Consider the following 25,370-nt stretch of genomic DNA (forward strand, 5'->3'; position numbering starts at 1 on the left):
TGTAAAGACAGAAACCTTCTAACAACAAACCTTTGGGCTTGTGTATTAATTTCATGCAGTAGACATAGTGCTGTGGTATCTAAAAAATATCACTTACTTTTTAGGAAGGGGACAACCGAGTACTGAAGGTTTTCCAGAAGAAATTCTGTGCCGGTGGACCATATGCTGGTAAGAGCAAATTAAATTACTGAAGCGGTGTTGTATTTATTTTTAATTTAGCCCAGTAAATATTAAAACTCTCAACTTTCAGAATATGAACTTTCCCTTTTCATAGACCTTCTATAAAGATAATGCTTGTAGATTTCTAATAAATATTGCAAGGCAGATTTGATTCTGATACTATGATCCTCAAAGGTTGCACTTGCAAAAGTCCTTTTAAGTCTCTAAAGCAAACATTGCCTGAAAGCAATTTAACATTTTGGCTGGTTTTATGCTCACGTTTTTGGAATGTTAGAGTTTTGGGGGCTCAGTATTTTCACATGACATCCCAGCGTCAAGAAATCTTGACAAGGGCATAGCATGTAGTGTCAACTTGCAATCCCTCAATCCAAACAAACCCTGCTTCATCAAGGATTTTAGTGCCTGTTTCTTGACTCCAACTGAAAGCAACTGATTCAACGAGTCTGCATTTCACACACTAGCTATCCTTGTGATATTGAAGTTAGGTTTTGGGTTTAACACTATTTCGTGTTGAATTCTGTTTAGTTTTGTACCGAATCCTAACATGATTCAAAGGTCGAAAAAGCAAGATTCTCAATCATTGTGCCACCTACACTACTTTTACTTTAAATTTATAATTTCCAAAACTGACAAACATACGTAAACTTCTACCAAAAATTAAAGACTTTTATAATGAGCAATATTCTTCGACTAATTTTTGTTTTTAATAAATTGGTGTTATAATTTACCTCCGTGTTAAAACACCGCCGTAGATTCAAACTGAGGTTGAAACCAAGCTTGGGAAAGTTTTTGTCACAGGGGAGGCGGAAGGGCATCAATAAATGGGAGAAGTCGGCAGTAATTGGTGGAGGACAGTGTATATGGGATGGAAGATTGAAGAGGGAATAATAATTGAGGACAGGCACTTGCAAGTGGCAAATTGTGGAGGACACCAATATATGGAGGAACTGAAAAAGGACCTGAGTAAATGGGAGAATCAGGGGTAATAGAAATTGGATGAGGTGGCCAATAAATGGGCTGCTTTCTCTAGATAAGAGAAGACAGGTGAGATAGGTCAGTGAAATGTTTAAAAGGATCGAGTATGATGGATGTAAAGAATGTATTTCTACTTGTGGGGGAGGTTTAATCACTAATGAGTGCAGTAAAATTCAGGAGGAACTTCAGGAGAAACACACTGCTGCATGGAGTGGTTGAGGCAGGTGACCAAACACTTGGTCAAAGAGGTAGGTTTTAAGGAGAATCTGAGTAAAAAGAGAGGTTTAGTGGGGGGAAATCCAGAGCTTAGCACCCAGACAGTAGTAAAGGAATTGAGGGATACACTAGAGATGTCAGAGTTGGAGGAATGGAGCGTTCCAATAGGGTTGTAGGCCTGGAAGAGTTTATGATTATAGGGAGGGGAGAGAACATGTGGATGAGAATTTTTAAATTCAGATGTTGGTGGACCTGAAGCCACTATGAGTCAGTGAACGTGGGTGATTGGTGGATGGGACTCAGTGTGAGTTAGGATACAGACAGCAAAGTTTTTGATGAACTCTTTCAGAGTTTACCGAATGTAGAAGTTGATCAGGAAAGCATTAGATTAGTTGAGTCTGGAGGAAACATGGATGAATGTTTGACAGCAGACAGGTTGAGGCAGGAGTGGAGAAGAATAATATTACAGAAGTGGCAGCTGGGTGTATTGATTTGAAAGGATATCAGATTGGAAATTCAGTTCAGGGTCAAGTAGGTCATCAACGTTGTGAAGAACCTGGTTCAGATCAAACAGTAGCCAGCAAGGGAGTTAGAATTGGTGGCTTGGGAAAAGAGTTTGTGGAGGGTGGAAGACAATAGCTTCTTAGTGATTAATTGGAGGAAATTTCCAGCACAGGAAGTTGGACAAGCTGTCTTGTCAATACCAACGCAGTGGGAGGGGTCAGGAGAGGTGGTGACGAGGTAGAGTTAGGTGTCATCAGCATTCATGTGGAAAATGATGTCTTCAGATGATGTTGCCAAGAGGCAGTGTTTAAATGAAAAATAGAAGGAGCCAGGGATAGATCCTTCATGGGTTTCCCACCGTAGCAGCGCATAAATGAAAAGAGAAATAAGATTCTCTGGCTATAACGGGATAGGTAAAAGTGGAAGCAGAGGAGGTCACTCCCAATTAACTGAACATCAAAAGGAAAAAAAGCCTTTGTGGAGGATAGTGTGGTTACCCAGGTCCCATTTTTGGGTCTTTGCTGAGTTAGATGATCTCTGCTGAAACAGTAATAGGGGTACTGCAATCGATCGGGTGAACAAGGAACAAATATTTCAGCCTGTGATCACTGTCCTGTGTAAGGTGTTGGCGAGCACAGTATTTGCCTTTGCTTTGATTCCTCCTGTGATCAAATAGCCTGCTGGCTCTCAATGTCTGGATTACAGAAAATGTACGACCTGTGAGGTGAGGAGCTAGTTGTGGAACACGTGGAATTATTTTGGAACATGATTTCGTTTCCAGGGGAATGAGAGAAAATTCAGAGAGTGAAATGGACATAACTAGTTATTATTTGTCATTCTTAAGTGTAGGATTTTCTTTTTAAAAATTGCTGAGCATGTCAGAAAATAAACATTTCACCAAGTTTCACCCATGGAGATGAGTTATTTTGGCTGTCAACTATTGGATATGAAAAGGTGTATCATAATTTGGTAATCAGTTACCTTTGAAAATGTTTCCATAGGGGACAAGTCAATTTGTGCCAGACATCTTGCTATACATAACCAACATTGTTTAATTTACACTCAAACAAACAAGAATAAAGGTTTTTATTATATTAAATCCTGTTTTTAACTTTGCTTCCTGACTGAGACAGTCGGCAGATGAGCTACTTGTACGCATCAATCATTCTTAAATCAGCAGATGTGAATTATGGCACCGGCACCACCCAGCTCAGATCAGGACTTGATAGAGCCTGTGCCTGATCCACGTACCTCATTGCCTCTTAAACATTTGGCAGAGAACAAGAGCTCAAAAGTGTTGTTAGGCTGATACGTGTGATGAAACGCCCCCAAGATTGTGAATCCTATGAAGGCTTTATTAAATGTACAATTTTAGTTAAGTTTAAAACGTAAGTTGCACATAAAGTATTGAGAGTTAAATGTTCAAGAAAGTTTTGCTTTATGAATCAATCTTGATTGCAGTTAAAAGTTCCTCTCTTGTTAGATTGTCTCAGATTGAATCAGTTTTTAAGCAGCTTTGTGCTCCGCTCCTGTTCTTCAGAAGTTAGCTGGCTTGTCAGAAAATGCTGGGAATCAACAACAGGCCAAATTGGCAAATATTCCCTGTTTGTTCTCTTTCCATAAATCCATTCATTTAGAAGTACACCTCTCCTGTGACTATATGACTGAGGAAATTGAGGATGGTTTCAAATTCAAAGAAAATGTTTTGAATATTAGTTGAAGGCCAGAAGATTGGAAGACTTAAAAAAGAAAGGGTGAAAATAGACTGAGCAAGGAACAAAAATATAGATATTAAGAGCTTCCAGAAGTAAAGAAAAAGGAAGTGATTAGTAAAAATAAATGCTGGTCCCTAAGAGAATGAGAGTGGGAAACAAGAAAGGAAAACAAGAGAATTACGAAACAAACCAGAAAACTGATGACTCCTGTACCTGAAAAAGGCATCATAGGATCTTAAAATAAGTGGCTGTAGAGGTAGTGAATTCATCAATTATAAAATTCTGTAGATTCTAGAAAGGTCCCAAATGATTGAAAAACTACATATGCTGTGCCATTCCCTTTCACCAGTTTCTCCATCTCCATCAAACCTGGTCTGGTGGTGCAACCTTCCACAACAGCACACCTACCCTTCTCTCTCTCTCTCTTCCCCCCCCCCCCCCCTCCACCCCACTGAGGTTGACAGGGCCTTCAATTGTGTCCAGCCCAATTCCCACACTTCTGTTCTTACCCCTTCCCCGTCCTTCCCGAACCACTATAAGATTCCTGATTACTCCCTCTAACCTTTCACCCTCCTCGTTTATCAAAAATCTATCTAGCATCGTACAATCATAGAATCCCTACAGTGCAGAAAGAGGCCATTCGGCCCATTGAGTCTGCACCGACAACAATCCCACCCAGGCCCTATCCCCATAACCCCACATATTCTACCCTGCTAATCTTCCTGACATTAAGGGGCAATTGAGCTTGGCCAATCAACCTAACCTGCATATCTTTGGACTGTGGGAGGAAACCGGAGCACCCGGAGGAAACCCACGCAGATACGGGGAGAATGTGCAAATTCCACAGACAGTGACCCGAGCCGGGAATTGAACCCGGGTCCCTGGTGCTGAGGCGCAGCAGTGCCAGCCACCGTGCCACCCTCTCATTGTCAGTGGTTCTAACTTTTGGATGAGGCATTAAGCAGAGGTCGTCTGTCTGGTAGATAAAAAAGGTCCTGTGGCAATATCTTGAGCAGGTGAGGTCTCCCTGGTGATATAGTCAACATTTATCTCTTAATTAACATCACAAAAACTGAATATATAGTCATTATCACAATGCTTTTGTGGGAGCTAGCTATGTGCAAACTGAATCAACAAGCAGCACAGCCTGCTGATCAAATCTGTATCTTCCTAGTATATCAGACTTTGTCCTACACCAGTCAGTGCATTTATCCTAAAAGCTTTGTGTTTTATTCATTCTTTTAAGTGATGTACTTTCTGTCCCATTGAGGTCATTTCTGCCTATTGAGGGAAAATTGAGTCAATTTTCTCAGGGCTCTATGACTCAAATCCATTCATGTATAAGTACACCTCTCCTGTGTTTCCCAGGTAGTGACTATCTTCACTGGATGGTCCCTATTAGTATCTGCACCAGTGAAGATGTAAGCTGTGATAATATGAAGGTGTTACTGGACCAGCCAGAGATGACTATCACTGTGAAGAATGTGAAACCGGACCAGTGGATAAAGGTAGGTCACCAGAGAGCTTCAGAAGTAGATTAGGGTATGTATTCTTTTCCACCTTTTGGTTAAATAAACTTTTTAATCTGCTTTCTTCAGATCCTTGCAAAGAGTCAGGCAGGGAACCTGCCCTAAGGCCTCTGCCAGCATTGCTCTTCAATTGACTTCCAGGCACACAAGAGAAGCCCCAATGACAATACTTTTTGCTTCCATGCCTTTGCGTCTAACTTCCACCATTGTGCCTTTATTCGAAGACATTTTGGTAATGTCAAGGAATTCCGTGTGCAACAGTGATTCTTTGGTGCAGTGCATTGGTGTCCCAATATGCCGCTTCATTGAGTTTGTATCTCTGAGCACTAACAATTGATCAGTTAGTTCATTCTTTTGGTGGTTTGGGAAACATGCCGACTGAAGACTTGGCACTGCAGAAGGGAAGTCATTGCAGTTTAGTGTTAGTTTCAGAATAGCTTTGTAAAGGTGTATGGTCCAGTGTCACCCAAAACAGGGCCAGGAGAGAAATTACATTTTTTTTCAAAAAGAGGGGAACTTTCAGTATATTCTTGTCCCCCTTCTAGTTTAACAAAAAGATACAACTCTCACAAAGTGGGATTCAGATTCTGGCTTCTTGAATTGGTGACTTATCGCCACTTGTTTTATTTTGAAATTTATTTTCTGGTGAAAATTGTGATACAGGATTGAAATTTGGACCCTTCTGTAGCAGAGTCTCTTCAAGTTGCATTCGTGAAGAGCCCATTCACTCGGGTGTCATCTAATTGTTACCTTTCCAGACCAAGAAATTATACATAACCTTCAAAAACCTGAAGGGAAGTAAGTGAACATAATGGGTAAGAAATTGCACTGCTGGAGGAAGCGCATGACGGTGCTTAAAATGGACATTCAGTGCCGACTTCCCCATTGGATTTGATTATGGAATTTCAAGTGTTGCTTATTTTAGACCGTGTAAATTCAGTAATTGACCTTCATATTTGCCAAATGCTTTCAATGCTTGCATTCTGCTTGCAGTGTTGTAGTTTGCTTCCGATGCTGCATTTTAAACTAATGCTGCAAAATTCGAAAGCATGAAATAAGTTCCATTCATTTATATCAAATAGGCTTTGGATTTTAATCCTGCTAATCTGTACCTCTTTGTTTCTGAGAGATAATCTTCACCTCTTCATTTATGTGCCTGTCTCCATCTTTCTGTCTATATCACTGCTTTTCTCACTCTCTCTCTCTCTCTCTCTCTCTGAATCATTGCCCATCTCTCTGTCTGTGCCTCCTCTCCCTTGAAGCTAGAGTTACCCATGCCCCTTACAGGCATACCAACTCCTGCAGCTCTGGAGCCCGCGCTGACCCCCTGGCTGCCGCAGCCCGCGCTGACCGCCTGGCTGCCGCAGCCAGCGCTGACCGCCTGGCTGCCGCTGACCGCCTGGCTGCCGCAGCCCGCGCTGACCGCCTGGCTGCCGCAGCCCGCGCTGACCGCCTGGCTGCCGCAGCCCGCGCTGACCGCCTGGCTGCCGCAGCCCGCGCTGACCGCCTGGCTGCCGCAGCCCGCGCTGACCGCCTGGCTGCCGCAGCCCGCGCTGACCGCCTGGCTGCCGCAGCCCGCGCTGACCGCCTGGCTGCCGCAGCCCGCGCTGACCGCCTGGCTGCCGCAGCCAGCGCTGACCGCCTGGCTGCCGCTGACCGCCTGGCTGCCGCAGCCCGCGCTGACCGCCTGGCTGCCGCAGCCCGCGCTGACCGCCTGGCTGCCGCAGCCCGCGCTGACCGCCTGGCTGCCGCAGCCCGCGCTGACCGCCTGGCTGCCGCTGGCTGCCGCAGCCCGCGCTGACCGCCTGGCTGCCGCAGCCCGCGCTGACCCCCTGGCTGCCGCAGCCCGCGCTGACCGCCTGGCTGCCGCTGACCGCCTGGCTGCCGCAGCCCGCGCTGACCGCCTGGCTGCCGCAGCCCGCGCTGACCGCCTGGCTGCCGCAGCCCGCGCTGACCGCCTGGCTGCCGCAGCCCGCGCTGACCGCCTGGCTGCCGCAGCCGCGCTGACCGCCTGGCTGCCGCAGCCCGCGCTGACCGCCTGGCTGCCGCAGCCCGCGCTGACCGCCTGGCTGCCGCAGCCCGCGCTGACCGCCTGGCTGCCGCAGCCCGCGCTGACCGCCTGGCTGCCGCAGCCCGCGCTGACCGCCTGGCTGCCGCAGCCCGCGCTGACCGCCTGGCTGCCGCAGCCCGCGCTGACCGCCTGGCTGCCGCAGCCCGCGCTGACCGCCTGGCTGCCGCAGCCCGCGCTGACCGCCTGGCTGCCGCAGCCCGCGCTGACCGCCTGGCTGCCGCAGCCCGCGCTGACCGCCTGGCTGCCGCAGCCCGCGCTGACCGCCTGGCTGCCGCAGCCCGCGCTGACCGCCTGGCTGCCGCAGCCCGCGCTGACTCTTTTTGCTCCCCCCCCCCCCCCCCCCCCCCCCCGGCTCTCCTGCCTCGGCTCCCCTGCCCCGGCTCTCCGCCCCCCACGCTCGCCCCGGCCCCCGCCCCGTTCGTTCTCTCGCCCTGGCTCCATTAATTATCTCTATCTCTCTGTTCATCTCTGTCCCTTCCTGTCTGTGTCTCTTTTCCTCTCCATGTCTCAGGCTCTATTTTCACTTCTCTCTGTCTCTATTGTATTACCTTTCTCTTTTTCTTTCTATCGGGGCGGCATCGTGGCACAGTGGGTTAGCACTGCTGCCTCACAGCGCCAGGGACCCAGTTTGATTCCGGCTTGGGTCACTGTCTGTGCGGAGTCTGCACATTCTCCTCTGTGTATGCGTGGGTTTCCTCCCACAGTCCGAAAGACGTGCTGGTTATATGCATTGGCCATGCTAAATTCCTCCTCAGTGCACCCAAATGGGCGCCGGAGTGTGGCGACTAGGGGACTTTCACAGTACCTTCATTGCAGTGTTAATGTAAGTCTACTTGTGACACTAATAAATAAAATCTTTCAAAAAAAACTTATATTCTTGTATCTGGGAACACAATGCTTGAATTCTTAAAGCAGCAAGGCAAATGGATAGATGCTGCTCTACTCTTTGAACCTGCTCCACTAGCTCTACTGCTAAATGGACATTTTTCAAAACAACGTTGTATAGCTTCAGCCCATTCTATATCCAGAAAGTCAAGTTTTTAATATCAATGTATTTTAGGCAACTTTGTTTCACATATTTGGCGATAGCCATAATATACAATTTAGCTGGATGAAATTTGGTGAAATGTCGAACCAATAGACTTGGTAATATTCACATACAAGGAAAGGAACAACGTTATTCAGTGGTTTATTATCTCACTGGTATAATGAAGGTTGTGTGATTACATTAATAAGAGGAAGCACGATTAAGACATTTATCTTAAAATTGGGCACTAATACATCGGAATACTTAATCATTTGATTGTTGGTAATACAGAGACATTAGACTTAACCACACGTATCAAGAGTTAAGAACATAGAACAGTACAGCACAGAACAGGCCTTTCGGCCCACGATGTTGTGCCGAGCTTTATCTGAAACCAAGATCAAGCTATCCCACTCCCTATCATCCTGGTGTGCTCCATGTGCCTATCCAATAACCGCTTAAATGTTCCTAAAGTGTCTGACTCCACTATCACTGCAGGCAGTCCATTCCACACCCCAACCACTCTCTGAGTAAAGAACCTACCTCTGATATCCTTCCTATATCTCCCACCACGAACCCTATAGTTATGCCCCCTTGTAATAAAGAACAAAGAACAAAGAACAATACAGCACAGGAACAGGCCCTTCGGCCCTCCAAGCCCGCGCCGCTCCCCGGTCCAGGATTGAATCCTGAATCCAGGATCCCCGCCCAATCCCCTAATAGCTCCATCCACCCGAGGAAATAGTCTTTGAACGTTCACTCTACCTATCCCCTTCATCATTTTATAAACCTCTATTAAATCTCCCCTCAGCCTCCTCCGCTCCAGAGAGAACAGCCCTCGCTCCCTCAACCTTTCCTCATAAGACCTACCCTCCAAACCGCACAGCATCCTGGTAAATCTCCTCTGCACTCTTTACAGTGCTTCCACATCCTTATAGTGAGTTCATATCCATTTTCATTATAAATTTAGGGTTGAATATATTGCGATATCACCTATCTTGCAACATCACTAAACTCAGTCCCAGCTGTAATTGTTAAAGATCTAGCAACAGTCTAAAGTCCCATTTTTAAGGTGCAATTAAAACTCTTTACGAATATACATACAACCATATGAATTAGGAGCAGGAGGCCATTCAGCCCCTCGAACCTGCACCACCATTCAAAAAGATCATGGCTGATCTGTTTTTCTTTTGCATTCCACGTTTCCATCTACTCCTGATAACTTTTGATCCCTTTGCGTAACGTGAATCCCACATTACACTCCATCAACCTACCCCTCTATCTGCAAATTCCTTATGTACTGTTCACAACATAGTTTCCTACCTGTCTTTGTGTCATCTGCAAATTCCATGACAATGCCTTTGCTTCTCTCATGCATCATTGGGATAGAATCCCACAGTGCAGAAAGAGGCCATTCGGCCCTTCGAGTTTCCACCAACTCTCTGAAAGAGTATGCCACCCTGGCCCAGTCCCCATAACCCCGCGCATTTACCATGGCTGATCCACCTAACCCATACACCTTTGGACTTTGGGAGGAGACTGGAGCACCTGGAGGAAACCCACGGAGCCAGGGAGAGAACGTGCAAACTCCACACAGCCCAAGGTTCAATGCCCAATTTTAGAAAGCTGAGGCCCCATCACAGACCGCTGCAAAACTCCACTCATCATATCCTGCCAATCAGAAAAGAACCCAAATGTGCAAACTTCTTCATTTTCTGTCAGCCAAACGATCTTCTTTGAATGCTAATATGTTATCCCCTGCACTGAGTTTTGCACAATAACCTTTGATGTGCCACATTATCAAATGCCTTCTGGAAATCCAAGTACAGTATGTCTACAGATTCCCTTATATTCACAATACATGTGACTCCTTCAGTTAACTCCAAATAATTGGTTAAGCATGATATTCCTTTCACAAAACCATGCTGACTCTTCCTGATTATCATGGTTTTTCAAAGTGACACACTGCTGCATCCTCCTCTATGATTGATTCTAGTAACTTCCCCACAGCAGACATCAAGCTAAACTGGCCTATAGTTTGAATAGAGGGGTTATGTTTGCTAATTCCCAGTCTGATGGAACCTTTTCAGAATCTAGGAAATTTTGGAAAATTAACATCGACATATCAACCTCATTAGCAACCTCGGTTAAGACCCTAGGATGAAGTCCATCAGAATCTGGAGACTTGTCAGCCCGCAGCTCCACCTGTCCACTCAGTACCGCTTCCCTAGTGATTATAATTTTACCAAGTTCCTCACTACCTTCCACCTCCTGATTTACAGCTATTATTGGAATCTTTTTGTATCCTCTATTTTAACTATATAAGAGATCAGGGAGCAATTAGTTACATGGATAATTCTCAGCTGTTGTGGTCTGCACACACTTTGAAGTGACAATGCCGCATAAGTAGTGCAAATCTTTTAGAATCAAAATCCTCTGCTGTCTATCGTACTCCAATCACTGGTTCAATTCAGCTCATTAATCTGACTTCTTGAGTGTACTCCTTTGAGCTCATGGAACTACCTTGCTTATACTTGGGGTGGGGGGGGGGCTTGTCTACCTTTACCCTGAATGCCCTTGCCTTTTGCTCCTTGCTTATATTATTGAATGCTGTACTTGTTCACATCTGTAGATGTTTTTATGCCTACTCAAATAATGCATATTTGCACATGAATCAGCAGTCCATTATTAGGAAATCTGTCCAGTCTGGAATAAAAACCTTCAATAAAATATAAAGGCATCTCACATGTGCAAGGTATTGTGTGCACAATTGAGGTGTTAATCAGTTATTCTGAGGGGAAACTGGCTAGGTCCTGGTTATGATGACCACGGGGGACAATAATAAATCAAATAAAGTTTCAGACCTTGATACTTCCCAGTGGAATCAAACACATTAGGACAGCACCCACTCACCCGTCATCAAATGGATTGGCTGAACGGACAGTTGAGACTTTTAAACTTGGCATTAAGAAGCAACCCGCAGCATCCATAAAGACCAAACTAGCTTGATTTTTATTCAACTATAGGACTACCATCACACAACGACAAGAATAGCCCCAGCAGAATTCTTAATGGGATGGCTGCTTTGCACAAGATTAAGCCTACTGGTTCCCAAACTTGGTGGGGAGGGTGGAGTCCCAACAAGACAACCAAAAGAAGAACTATGATTCTGCAAGGACAGAAAGAATGGTCAAAACTGGCGACCCGGTCCACGTGAGGAACTTTGGGGACGGTCGCAGTTGGGACCCCAGGATCATAATGGAAAAAACGGGGCCTGTGTCTTGTAAGGTCCAAGTGCAGGGCAAAATGGTCAAGAAGCACCTGGACCATCTCGGAGTAGCTACCCTGTGCCAGTGCAGGTCTCATTACCAGCCATGGGGACAATTACTGCCAGCATCGAGCCATGACTAGAAGTCAACCCCATGCGTGTCCCTCCGGGTGATGAGGACACTGATTCCAGAAGTGGAAGAGACCGGCCCCCCCAACTGAAGCAAGACCTCAGGAAGAACCAGTCTCAGTAGCTTTAAGACAGTCCCTTCGGAAATTAAGGTCTCCAATCCACTTCTCACCCACACACCCCCCTCTCCGGATCCAGTCGTGCCTCCAAACGATCCCAGGCCAATCGCCAAGTAGGAAAGGCCATCCCATGGCGGGATTGTTGGGGAAGAAATGGATATGCGGGGGGAGGTATATTATAGTGGCCACAGGGGGTCGTCAACACATCTCCCCATGGATCTCGTAGAGTATGAGCTCACCCAATAGGGAAGGAGCAGTGGGGATTTAAAACCAGCTGCCTCCATTCAGGCAGGCATTCTAAGGACTCTGGGGCTTGACTATAGCAGCCGAACAGCACATTACGCACATGGTAAATAAAGGGACAGAAGACTGGCCTCAGCGAGATCATTACAGTCCAGGAGACAATGGTTTGCATTGCGTGGTTTCCAAAATGGTTGCTGCACCAGTCCACTGTTTTGTAGACCAAACAATGCATGAACTTCCCTCTGGGTGTTGATAATCAGTTAAACCAGGAAATTTTGAATATATTCCTGTTTTTTAACTGGAGGAGTGAGGGAAACTGATGGCTTGAAAGGGGTCACCACCATAGAATCTCTATAGTGCAGAACAAGGCCATTTGGCCCAATGAGTCTGCACGAACTCTCTGGAAAAGGATCTTACCCAGGCCCATCCTCTGCCCTATCTCCATAAAGCTGCGCATTTACCATAGCTAATCCCCCTAACCTACATGTCTTTGGACACTAAAGGGCAGTTTGGCGTAGCCAATCCACCTAATCTGCACATCTTTGGACTGTGGGAGGAAATCGGAGCACCTAGAGGAAATCCATGCAGACACAGGGAGAACGTGTAAACTCCACACAGTCACCCAAAGCCAGAATTGAACCCAGGTCCCTGGTGCTGTGAGATAGCAGTTCTCACGACTGTGCCACCGAGGAGCACATGTTTCTTAATAATGGTCTGACTACCTTGATAATGGTTCTGATCCTGATGGCCATCTGACCTATTTAAAATCCTGTAATGTCCATACCTCTGTTTAAAGAATGGGGATAAAACTGTAACTGAACTGTTTAATTCATACTGCCTTTGTGATTTAAAAAAAATAAGATTTGACATGGATGAGTCTTTGGAATCAGTTTTTAGGATCAGGCTTTCCCATTCACACTGGGATTAAAATGAGACTGTTCTGCGTATGAAGAATTTATGATGTAAAAAAAAATTATTTCCCCCTTTACCACATGACGGTATTGCTCTCTCTCCTGGAGTGATTAAGTTCATGCAATAGCTGATTGCAGATGGATAGGCACCTCATCTGAGGCCTGTGTCATTGATACTCTAAGCCTGACAGCAAAAGGTACATGAGAACAACCTGGTGTGGTTTTCATCTGAACTCCTTGGTTTGTACCTGAGCGTGCTTATTTGTTCCATATAGCAGGAATTCCGAAAAATGTTCTATCCCTCAGAGTTATTTTTAAGTTGATTGATTGGATAAGTCTTATCAAACTTGAGGGCTGTGCTAAAACATTGATAAACATGTTCAGAGCACTGAAACTAACTAAGCTGATTCTTTGCAGCTTTTAATGTCGTGTTAGTGATTCAATTGGGTTGACTTTGACAAGGAAACAGTCCTAACAGTGCACATGTTTACTAGGTTTCTGCCTGCCCTGGTACGCGTATGGTAAATGTATCTAATGCAATGAACTACCATCTTTAAAAGGACATGGGGGAATGGTTATTCTAGACAGGTAAAGATATGCACATTAGGATCTCTACATGTATGTGCATGAATCATTCTTCTTCTTTACTTTTGTTTAAACTTTAGTTAAACCCAGGAACAGTGGGATTCTGCCGCATTCAGTACAGTCCAACGATGCTGGAGAGTTTACTACCCAGTATCCGGAACCTTGCACTCCCTCCTGTCGACCGGCTAGGGCTTCAGAATGACTTGTTTTCACTGGTAAGTGGGGAAGGAGTGGGGAAATATCCAAGTAGATGGTGTGTAGCGTGTGTTGCTTATGTTATTGAAAATGTGCTTGAATCGAGCTGCACTTTTGAAACATTTCAATTCTTGCAGAAATCCAAGTGTATAACGCAAATAAGACATTTTGTGGTCCAAGTTAAATTTGCTTCTGGAAAAAGTCAAGCAAATTCAAATTAACATAAATCATCCACGTGATTCACGTTCTTTCTATATAGAGAATAGATGCTGGAGTGTGTCACAGGTTCAAATACTGAATTTTAAGTAAACTGAAGTCATTTATAATTAGTCTGGATTGAACTGTTTGCTTCAATTTACTCCACTGTGTTATTTTATCTGGCATGGCTTTCTGTGGGTTATATTGTTCCTGTTTGGCGGTGATGTTATGTTTGGGGTCTCCTCCAGGGGTTGGATTTTTCCATGGAAATTGAGGATGCAACACTTCAGTGGTTGGCAGGCCCCTGGGGTGACATTTTGCCAGTGGTGGCCAGTTGACAGACCACTGCCCAATCAGGGGTCTGATAGTTCAGCCTCAATAATGCTTCTAAAGTGGTGGCCACTGCAGGCCTTGGAGGAAGGAAGTTGAATGGATGTCTTTGGTGAAATCGGGCCAAGCAGGACTCAAAGATCAAGGTTTTTGATGGTATTGGTGCCCTCCGTGGGTTATCTTCCATCAAGGATAGCCCCACCACCCCCACCTTCGTCACAAATGGCCTGCTTGGAGGTTGCCAGGATTTACACGATTTCCTCATCACATTGTGCTGAGGCCTCCTGAGGCAGGAAAAATGCCTGGGAAGTAGCCTTTAATTGGCCACCTAGGTAGCTCAATTGGCTGTCCAGTGGGTGGCCATACCGCTGGGTTTACCACACTGTTATTATGCCATGGTGGCAGGAAGACATCTGGTTCCCCATCTGATGTCTTTTCCCGCTATATTGCCAGCTCATTCGCTAACAGGCTGGGAAAATATCAGCCGCATGTCGTTGAATAGTAGCATCTGCAGTATAAGGTTAATGATTGTAATACTAATACTGTGAGTTTACCAGAGTTCTCAGAAATTTAACCTATAGTTATAATTTATCAAAATAAAGTGGCAGAGTAAGAGTCTACGTTAGCCATCACCTACTGTAATTATGCTTTTCAAAAGGATCACTTGATTAAGATTTTTGAGCTACATGTTGCGAATCAAATTGCGTTTACACAGTATAATAAGTGAGGTCTCTCCAGTCAATGCATTCACAGGTTTAATGTTCCTCTTGGGTTCCGAAATTCACTCTGGAGAAACGCATGGTTTCTTGAGAGTACTTTAGAAGTTGCAGATGTTGCAAAGTTAGTTTTTCCTTCTCTCGGAAGAACACAGGAAAAATCTGCATGAAGTTGCTTCCTCTTTATAAAGCGGAATTCTGAAATTTTTCCCGCCAAATCCCTCCGCTTCCCTTTTAGATCTGCATTCCTTATTCTCTTGGGTACAATATTGGTTGTACTGCCAAGCAATCCAGCATTTTGCACTTGGAAGTATAACATACTGTCCCAATATCTAACTGTAAGATAATGTAATCTAGGGTTGTGACCTGAACTGTGTTACCTTTAAGCATGCACGTGTATCTCTCTAATCTTCCAGTCAATGAATTAATAACAGATGAGTGAAGCAAAGCCACATATGAATCATTAAACTGCTTCAGTTTACAATCATTATGTATAGACTAAAAGTTGCCATTGAATCTCATCTTGCTGAACTTTACTTCATCTTTTATACATAAACAGAATCAACTGTGCCACACTACCTCATGTCTGGGCTAGCTAGACTTTTATCTTCTAGTCTTTTGGTCTAGCTGGTGTAAGATAAACAAATTGTGCTCTTTCCTCTGACTCAGCTTGACTGCACAACTCTTTAACCACATTTGAGAAATAGACATTAACCACTTGTAGACGCGATTTAATTTAAACACTTCAATATTATTAATTCACAAACCCTCTCTGGACCAATAGTCAAAAAAATCCTAAAATACAACTCCCTGCTTAAAAACTACTTCTCTGGCAGTGCTTTTTGACCCCCTTTTGTCATGCCTTCTATAGATTTTTCTCCTTACCCTCTAAGTGCCTTGAGATTTTTCTCAGTTTAAAGTGTCATATAAATAAAAGTTGCACCCAAGGTGTACTTTTCAAGGAGACTGAAGGCAGTCTTTCTCTGCATTTTGCACAGCTGTATTATGCATGAACAGAGGTGTCCTTGATCAAGTGGACAAGTACTTAAATCTCCAGACTGACATCTGTCATGGCAATGAGCCCATCCCCTTTGTACACCTTCCCCCTCTGCCTGCTGACAAGGTGAATCTGTCTGTTTGACATTCCTGTTACTTGAATCTGAAACTGCTATCCAGTTTAAAATGGAGAGATATGTTGTTATTCCAAGACTTTGGTGTACTTGAATCACATGATTATTTCACTTGTGTAAAAGATGCTTTAAATTGCTGTCTTGTGATGAGCATACTGATGAGTTGTTTGTGAGATAATTGGGCGGTTAACCAAGTAGCAACTCTGCCTGCTGGCACACCTCCAAATGAATGTCGCAGCGTTCGCAATCTGGATGTGAAGCAAATTCATGTAATGAGTGCCAGGCATTAGGCTGCAACGCAAAGAAAGGCAATAAAATGCTATGGGTAGCCCTGGTGATAAAGCATGTTGGCTGTCTGCTCTGCCACAGTGTTCTTCCACTGAGGTCCCCATCATAATTCTGTCGGTTGTGGGAGGCCCCAAGTGGTCACAGAGGTGAGAAATTCTGCGGTTAAGTCACTTTGGTCTGTCCTTGCACGTCTCTGAGCAGCATTGGGATGCAAGAGAAAGGAGTTGCTGGTCTATTTTAGGAGAAGCTTGTAGAGGGTGAAATTTATATTTTCAGAAAACTTCTAATTGATATTCCAAGGAAATTGCCTATCCGCTACATCTGAAGCAACAAAATTGTTGAAATGTTGCCTTTGTAATTAGAATAATCAATGAGAAATAGTTAACACATAGCAGCAGCTGTTTTTATATTAATCCCGGATCATTCTTGTGCTTTGTTCCCCATTTTTATGTGAGCCATCAGCTGTTGGGCTCTGTTCCTACGTGGAGTGTCTTTATTAATTTCAGACATTTTTTGAAGTATGTATGATGACTACATGTATTCTGTTCAATTGCGTGGAATGGCCTGCACCTGCTAAACCTTTGCTGCATACAAATTATTTGGGTGATAAGATGAGCAGCATTTTTTTAACCTTTCATGGGATGTGGGTGATGCTGGCAATGCCAGCATCTATTGCCCATCTCTAATCGCTCTTGAGAAAGTAATGGTGAGCTACGCGGTCTTGAACTGCTGCAGACCATCTGGTACAGATACACCCACATGCTGTTAGGGGGGGATGTTCCAGGATTTTGATCCGGTAACTGTGAAGGATCAATGATATAGTTAAGACTGTCTGTCTGTTAGAAGTCAGAATGATGTGCGTCTTGAAGGGGGGGCTTGCTGGTATTCCATGCAGCTGCTCCCTTGTCCTTCCAGGTGTAGCGGTTACGGGCTTGGAAAGTGTTGTTGAAGGATCTCTGGCAAGTTGCTGCAGTGCATTTTGTATATAGCATGCACTGCTGCCACTGTGCATTGCTGGTGGATTGGGTGCCAGTTAAGTGGTCTGCTTTGTCCTGGTTGGTGTTGTGTTTTTTTGAGTGTTGTTGGAACTGCATCCATCCAGGCAAGTGGAGTGTATTCTCATGCTCGTGACTTGGCTTTGTGGAGTCAGGGGGTGACTTGTTCATCGCAGAATTCCCAGGCTCTGACCTACTCTAGTAGCCACAGTATGGCTGGGCCATATAAAAGTTCAGCTTCTAGTCAGTGGTGACTCTCAGGATGTTGGTGATGGTAATGCTACTGAGGGAGATGATTTGATTCGCTCTTGTTGGTGATGGTCATTGCCTGGCACTTGTGCGGTGTAAATATTACATGTCGGTTACTAGCTCAAGCCTAAATATTGTCCAGGTCTTGATGCATATGGAAATGGATTGCTTCAGTATCTGAGGAGTTGTGAATGGTGCAGAACATTGTACAATCATCAGTAAACATCACCACTTCTGGTCTTATGATGGAGGGAAGATTATTCATAGAAATCATAGAAACCCTACAGTGCAGAAGGAGGCCATTCGGCCCATCGAGTCTGCACCGACCACAATCCCACCCAGGCCCTACCCCCACATATTTACCCGCTAATCCCTCTAACCTGCGCATCTCAGGGACAATTTTAACCTGGCCAATCAACCTAACCCGCACATCTTTGGACTGTGGGAGGAAACCGGAGCACCCGGGGGAAACCCACGCAGACACGAGGAGAATGTGCAAACTCCACACAGACAGTGACCCGAGCCGGGAATCGAACCCAGGACCCTGGAGCTGTGAAGCAGCAGTGCTAACCACTGTGCTACCGTGCCGCATTATTGATGAAGCAACTGAAGATAGTTAGGTCCAGGACACTACCCTGCGAATCTCCTGCAGCAGTGTGGCAGAGATGATTGACTTCTAGCAACCACTACCATCTTCCTTCAAGCTAAGTATGACTCCAACCAGTGGAAGAGAATTTTGCCCCTTATTTCCATAAAAGTTGCTAATGCCAAATTGTGCATTGGCAAATTCGATAGAGGTTTGAGGGCAGGCAATTAGGCAACAAGGAGAGTTCAATGCCAAGGAATGTGAAATCACCTATTTTTAGCTTGGAAAAAAAGAACAGAGTAAAAAGATTTTTTATTTAGCACCTTTTATAACATCAGGACATTCCACAGTGTTTTACAACCAATGAAACACTTTTAAATTGTTGGAAACTAGATAGCCAATTTGTTTGGTGCATCAATGAAATAAATTAGACTCATTGACATTTACAGCACAGACAGAGGACATTTGACCCCTTGATCCTATGCTGGCGGCACGGTGGCACAGTGGTTAGCACTGCTGCCTCACAGCGCCAGGGACTCGGGTTCGATTGCCGGCTTGGGTCACTGTCTGTGTGGAGTCTGCACGTTCTCCCCGTGTCTGTGTGGGTTTCCTCCGGGTGCTCCAGTTTCCTCCCACAGTCTGAAAGATGTGCTGGTTAGGGTGCATTGGCCGTGCTAAATTCTCCCTCGGTGTACCCGAACAGGCATCAGAGTATGGTGACTAGGGGATTTTCACAGTATGTTGATTGCAGTGTTAATGTAAGCCTATTTGTGACACTAATAAATAATCTAAAGCAGCCTGTCCCATTCCCTTGTAGCACTTCAAGTTTATTTCCCCCAAGTGTTCGTCCAGTTTCGTTTTGAAATTTCTGATTGTCTCTGTTTCAGGTAATCTTGTGGATTCCAGGTCATTACCACTTGCCGCAGAATAAAAGTTATTTCTCTCATTCTTGCCCAAAATCTTAAATATGTATCCCCAATCCTTGTAACATCAACCAATAGGAACAAATTTCCCTTGTCTGCTTATTCAAACCTGTCATAATATTGCACTTCTCTTTCAAAGCTCCTCTCAATCACTTTTGTTCCAACGATAACAATCCCAAACTTCTCCGATGTAACTTTGTAGCTAAAACCCACATTGCTAGAATCATTCTGGTAAATCCCTCTGCATCCTCTCAAAGACATTCACATCCTTCTTAAAGTGTAATGACCAGACAGAACGCAATACTGTAGTCATTGCCTAACTAGAGCTTTATAAAGGTTGAGCATCTCGCTCCCTTGCTTTTGAACTCTGTGCCTTTCTTCATGAAGCTCAAAATCCCCTCTGCTTTCCTAACTATTCTGTGTGTCCTACGACCTTCAAAAATCAAGGCACATGCCCATCAGGTCCCTCTATCTGTGCCATTAAGTCTGCATTGTCTCTTCCTATCATTTCTGCCAAAATACATCACTTCACAATTCCATCTGCTACTTGTCTGCCCATTCTGCTAACCTATGTGTGTGCTGTTATAGTCGATTCGTATCATAGCCACTGTTTGCCACTCAACTTGGTATCGTGAACAAATTTTGAAATCTTACTCTGTATACCAATATCCAACAACAGCTTTTATCTACACAGCGTCTTCAACACAATGAAACAAGTCAGTAAATAATCTGTGTTTTGTGATGTTGGTTGAGAGCCAAATATTGGTCAGGGTACCATGACGCAGAGTATTTTCTGCTAAAAAAAATGGCATCACTGGCAGTGTAGCACTCCTTCGGAGCTGTGCTAAAGTGCCAGCTTAAATTATGTGCTCAGGACTTTTGGAAGGGGATTTGAACCAACAACCCTCTAACTTGAGTGTCACACCTACTGAACCATGTCTGACATCTAAAATTTAAAGCTACTGTTCCTGCATGGTCATTAGCTGTTGTGTTTTGGGATATCTGAAGGATGTGAAAGGCGCAATGCAAATGTTATACTGTTATTGTAGCACAATAGGGAGGAATTTAATTAGCTGTAAGTTTGTGCTTCAGAATAGGATGTGGGATTTTTGGACATATGGTCTGATAGGAGGGCATGCACAAATGATGGACCAAATACAAATTCCTATCACACTTGTACTTGAGAAAATGATGTATGTGATCATTGTTATTGGACACAGTGAGTCTTATCTGTGTAAGTGAGTGGGTTTGGAGTGAGTTAAAATCTTGCCCATTGTGTTGAAAACTTTTTGATGATTTTTTTGTAAAGGCAATAAGAAGTCTCACAACACTAGGTTAAAGTCCAACAGGTTTATTTGATATCACGAGCTGATGAAGGAGCAGCGCTCCGAAAGCTCGTGATATCAAATAAACCTGTTGGACTTCAACCTGGTGTTGTGAGACTTATTATTGTACCCACCCTGGTCCAATGCCAGCATCTCCACATCTTGTAAATACAAATTTGTTTTCAATGAGTTCCTGGGAAGTGTAACTATTCAACCTGAAGCATTTTCCAACGGCATCCTATGTTCCAAAAATAGATGGCCATCAGCCAGCTGGTCAGAGTTTTGGTTTTAATGGATGATCTGGTGAGGTGTCCTTTTTTATGTGTTTTGCAGGCTCGAGCTGGCATTATCGGCACAGTGGAAGTTTTGAAAGTCATGGAGGCTTTTGTGAATGAGCCAAATTACACAGTGTGGAGTGATTTAAGCTGCAATCTGGGGACTCTTTCTACCTTATTGTACCACACAGATTTTCATGAAGAAATGCAGGAATTCATTGTTGACCTGTTCTTGCACATTGGGCAGAAGCTTGGCTGGGACCCAAAACACAACGAAGGTATGATTTTAAACCTTAATGATTTAAAAGTGATCTCCACTTTTAAAGCAACCATCCCCCTCTGTGGTTGTTATTCATCCTGTTTAAACTGAATCTAAATTAGAAAGCACATCTTCAAATTACAAGTTGGAGTCACTTTCTGTCTTGAGTGCCTGGTATGGAGTCCCGTGCGATACCAATCGCTTCCTTCCCCTGTTTTGTCAGGGTCATTGGAGAAGCAGTGGGGAAAAATAAACTTTCATGTCCATCTTGAATATTGTCTCCAACCAGATCGGAATGATTGTGAAAAGTCTGGAGTCTCAATCTTTCTGGTTGGAGAAAACCTGTCTTGGCATGGTTTGCATGTACGAGGGATTAGGATTGTGCACCATATAATGTAGGGAAGTAATGTCAAAGAGTCTAATAGTTTTCAAGTTAAGAACTTGTACTGGAGTGCAGCAGCCAAAGATGAGGATCTTGGCTCGTCTTGATGCTATAGCTGCAGAAAGTACGGTATTCTGACTTAATGGGTCTGGTTTAGGTGGGTGAACAAATATGGATGGGAAAGAGAAGGAAATGTTGGCAAAGATGATCTTGCCGTAAAACAGATGCTACATCTTGTGTTCAACCAGCAGAGAAATAATCGCCACAATTACAAATACGTTTAAGATCTCATCACCCCCTCATTGAAAGTTAATTTAGAAAAAAAACCTTTGAGGCAGTGAAGATGTTTATTTTATCCACTAAAGATGAGTCCCATTTCAGTTAATAATGGAGTGCCACATGGAGAAACCTGCTGCCTTCATGACCCTGTGCTGTTAAAGAATGATGTGGACACACTATTTGTAACTCCCACAGTTGCGTGGACCTGCAGAGTTTCACTGGCTGTCTTGTCTGGAGACAATACACATCTTTTTAGCCTGTCTTGATGCTCTCTCCACTCCCATTGTTTTGTTTCTTAAAGACTGGATTAGTTGTAAGTATTCGCATTCCAACCATTATTCATGTAAATTGAGTCTGTGTCTTTATAAGTTCTGTTTGTGAACAGAATTCCCACTCACCTGAAGAAGGGGCTTAGAGCCTCGAAAGCTTGTGTGGCTTTTGCTACCAAATAAACCTGTTGGACTTTAACCTGGTGTTGTTAAACTTCTTACTCTGTTAAAGAATAGCATATGGATTGCATCGAGTGGGATTGAAGATGGTCATGAAGCATTAGTGTATTGGTCACTTACAGAATCGAATCATAAAATGGTGACAGCACAGAAGGAAGACATTAGGCCCGTCATGTCTCATAGAATCATAGAATCATAGAAACCCTACAGTGCGGAAGGAGGCCATTCGGCCCATCGAGTCTGCACCGACCACAATCCCACCCGGGCCCTACCCCCACATATTTTACCCGCTAATTCCTCTAACCTACGCATCCCAGGACTCTAAGGGGCAATTTTTTTTTTTTTTTAACCTGGCCAATCAACCTAACCCGCACACCTTTGGACTGTGGGAGGAAACCGGAGCACCCGGAGGAAACCCACGCAGACACGAGGAGAATGTGCAAACTCCACACAGACAGTGACCCGAGCCGGGAATCGAACCCGGGACCCTGGAGCTGTGAAGCAGCAGTGCTAACCACTGTGCTACCGTGCCAACTCTACTCACCTACTCCCATTCCTCTGCCTTTTCCCTGTGACACTTAATTTTTTTTTACTTATATGATGTGTTTTTCTGACAAGGATGATAAATATACAGCTCACCCTGTTAAGAGTTTTACAACAACTAAATCGTAGCATTTCCCTTGCTTTATAATTTAAATATTGATCTGCCAAGTACTGAAGTTTATAATAGAAGCAAATACTATTTTTATTTCCCACCAAAATGTTCTTCTCCTTTGGTGTAGAGGACAAATGAATATTCATTTCTCTGAAATTGAGTAACCAACCTTCAGGAGAATGGATGTTTCCGACTCTGTCGTTCATCCTGTTCTGACACCAACAATGGATTTGATCCCTAAGCACCTCGAACAAAACAGTTTAATGGGTCCATTAATGACAGAAACAAGCGACACTAAAAGAAGCAAACGAAATATCTACACAATCAAGAAACCTAAAAATAGATCGCGTTATAAAACTTTGTAAATTTGATTTAAATAAAAACAATGGAAATAATGGGGTTTGAGAGAGATAAATCTCCAGGGACTTATAGTTTCCACATTAGGTATGAGAAGAAAAAGGTCGATTGAACAGATAACGGGATTTGTGAAGGGCAGTTCATGTTTAACTAAACTTGTTAAGTTTTGAGTAGTTCTGTATCATGGTGTATGGGGGATTGTCTATGGGCCCTATGACTTGTGCAGAAAGAATATACAGTAGGTTATGGTAATCTAGGGATTCAAACTGGAGTGATGACCCAGAGGTTTAGGGAGGCTTTAGAGAGGGTACAGAAAAGATTTACCAGGATGTTGCCTGGTATGGAGGGCATTAGCTATGAGGAGAGGTTGGAGAAACTTGGTTTGTTCTCACTGGAACGAAGGAGGTTGAGGGGCGGCCTGATAGAAGTCTACAAGATTGAGAGGCATGGACAGAGTGGATAGTCAGAAGCTTTTTCCCAGGGTGCAAGATTCAATTACTAGGGGGCACAGGTTTAAGGTGCGAGGGGCAAGGTTTAAAGGAGATGTACGAGGCAGATTTTTTTACGCAGAGGTTGGTGGGTGCCTGGAACTCGTTGCCGGGGGAGATAGTGGAAGCGGATACAGTAGTGACTTTTAAGGGGCGTCTGGACAAATACATGAATAGGATGGGAATAGAGGGATATGGTCCCCGGAAGGATCGGAGGTTTTATTTAAGTCAGGCAGCATGGTCAGTGCAGGCTTGGAGGGCCGAAGGGCCTGTTCCTGTGCTGTAATTTTCTTTGTTCTTTGTTATGAATGAATTCGGTTCCCACTATGGCAAGTTGTAGATTTTAATTCACTAGACCCCGTAATTTGAGATCTGCCACTAGAAAAAGAATTGTCGCAAAAAGCGAACTGGTTCCTGTGCCTCAAGGCAAAGTTTTGCCACCTCCTCCTCCTCCTCCACTCAGTCTGGCCAGAAGTGACTCCAGTCTCGCATGATGTGATTGACATTTTAATGGTCTAAGGTCAATTAGAATTGAACAGAAAATATGGGCTTCTCAGTGACAGCCAAAGAAGAATTTAAAAACGCATCAGAATTCTTCCTCCATGCCCTCCCCCAACCCACTGCATTCTTCAGAAATGCTGTTTACATAAATGCTGCATTTTAATACATTGTGTCTATCTTTGTATACATTAAGCCATATGGTTTGCTTACACATCCTCCGCCTACATTAGAATTGTATGGTTAGGAAATTTGAATTCTTGTTTTGTCTTTTAAAAGAAGGCGCTATTGATAGTTTCCTGTTTTGTCTCAGGTCACCTAGATGCACTGCTGAGAGGCTTGGTCCTGGGAAAGCTGGGAAAAGCTGGGCACCAACCAACCATAGAGGAAGCAAGGCGCAGGTTTAAGGATCATGTTGAAGGAAAACAATTCTTGCCTGCTGATCTACGTAGTCCTGTAAGTTTGGGTTAATTTAATACTTCAAGAGTTGCTTTGGTACAGTGTTCTTTTTGTTTTATTTATGAGGGGAGAAGAATGACAAAAATGAAGAGATTTTGTCTGTGACTTCTTTTGGTTATTGATATTGTGAATTTTGTTATTGTAAAAAAAAAAGCTTAACTCAAATCATGTCCCACCCATAGATTGTTGTGATATTTGGTGGGAAGTTGCAGAGTGAGGAACTGCTGATGAACACATTATTTGTCTGAGTTAGTGCTGTTTCTTGATTCTGATCTATGTTTACAAGGTATTTGTAATCAGGAAGTTTGTCGGAGGCTATCAAACAAACAATAGTCTGTATTATTTGTATAGATTTTGGAAGTTATATTTTATATATATGTTATATTTTACATGTTGGTTGACCAAACAACTTCTGAAGTTAGTGAAAAAGTGGAAACTGTTGTGAAACCTTTTTTGTCAATTACCATGGAGGACAGGCTCAGCTTCTCAGCTGCTGGTTTGCTCCTGGTTATTTAAAAAGGAAGGGAGAGAGGAACCAGAAACTACAGAATGTCAAATGTGGAGAAGTCATTGCAATCTATGATCGGTGACTGATCAACCGGTACTTGCCCAAATGCTCAGAGAAGCAGCATGGATTTGTGAAGACGAGGTTGTGTCTGACTAATCTGGTTTCTTCATTTTTTTTTTGAGGGGTTGCTTTTTATTTTCCAATTCATTTATGGGATATTTTTCTCCTTTCAATGGATGTGAGTATCGCTGTCAAATAAAGCATTTAGTGCCCAACCCTAATTGCCTGTGAGGAGGTGGTGGTATGTTGTGTTCTTGAACCGCTGACTTCATGTGACATATGTCGATATGGGAA

General features: G+C 43.9%; 1 protein-coding gene across 2 annotated transcripts in view; it reads left to right on the forward strand.

The window, feature by feature from the left end:
• Positions 1-25,370, forward strand: part of npepps (aminopeptidase puromycin sensitive) — a 202,250-nt gene that overhangs the window by 137,138 nt on the left and 39,742 nt on the right. For both annotated transcript variants that reach the window (XM_078224181.1, XM_078224182.1), the window contains exons 14-18: positions 105-168; positions 4,959-5,098; positions 13,553-13,687; positions 20,741-20,960; positions 24,363-24,505. In XM_078224181.1, the coding sequence (XP_078080307.1) occupies positions 105-168; positions 4,959-5,098; positions 13,553-13,687; positions 20,741-20,960; positions 24,363-24,505 (702 nt within the window). The remainder of the gene's footprint in view (positions 1-104; positions 169-4,958; positions 5,099-13,552; positions 13,688-20,740; positions 20,961-24,362; positions 24,506-25,370) is intronic.

This window comes from Mustelus asterias, chromosome 11 (assembly GCF_964213995.1).
Source record: "Mustelus asterias chromosome 11, sMusAst1.hap1.1, whole genome shotgun sequence".
NCBI classification, from domain to species: Eukaryota; Metazoa; Chordata; class Chondrichthyes; order Carcharhiniformes; family Triakidae; genus Mustelus; species Mustelus asterias.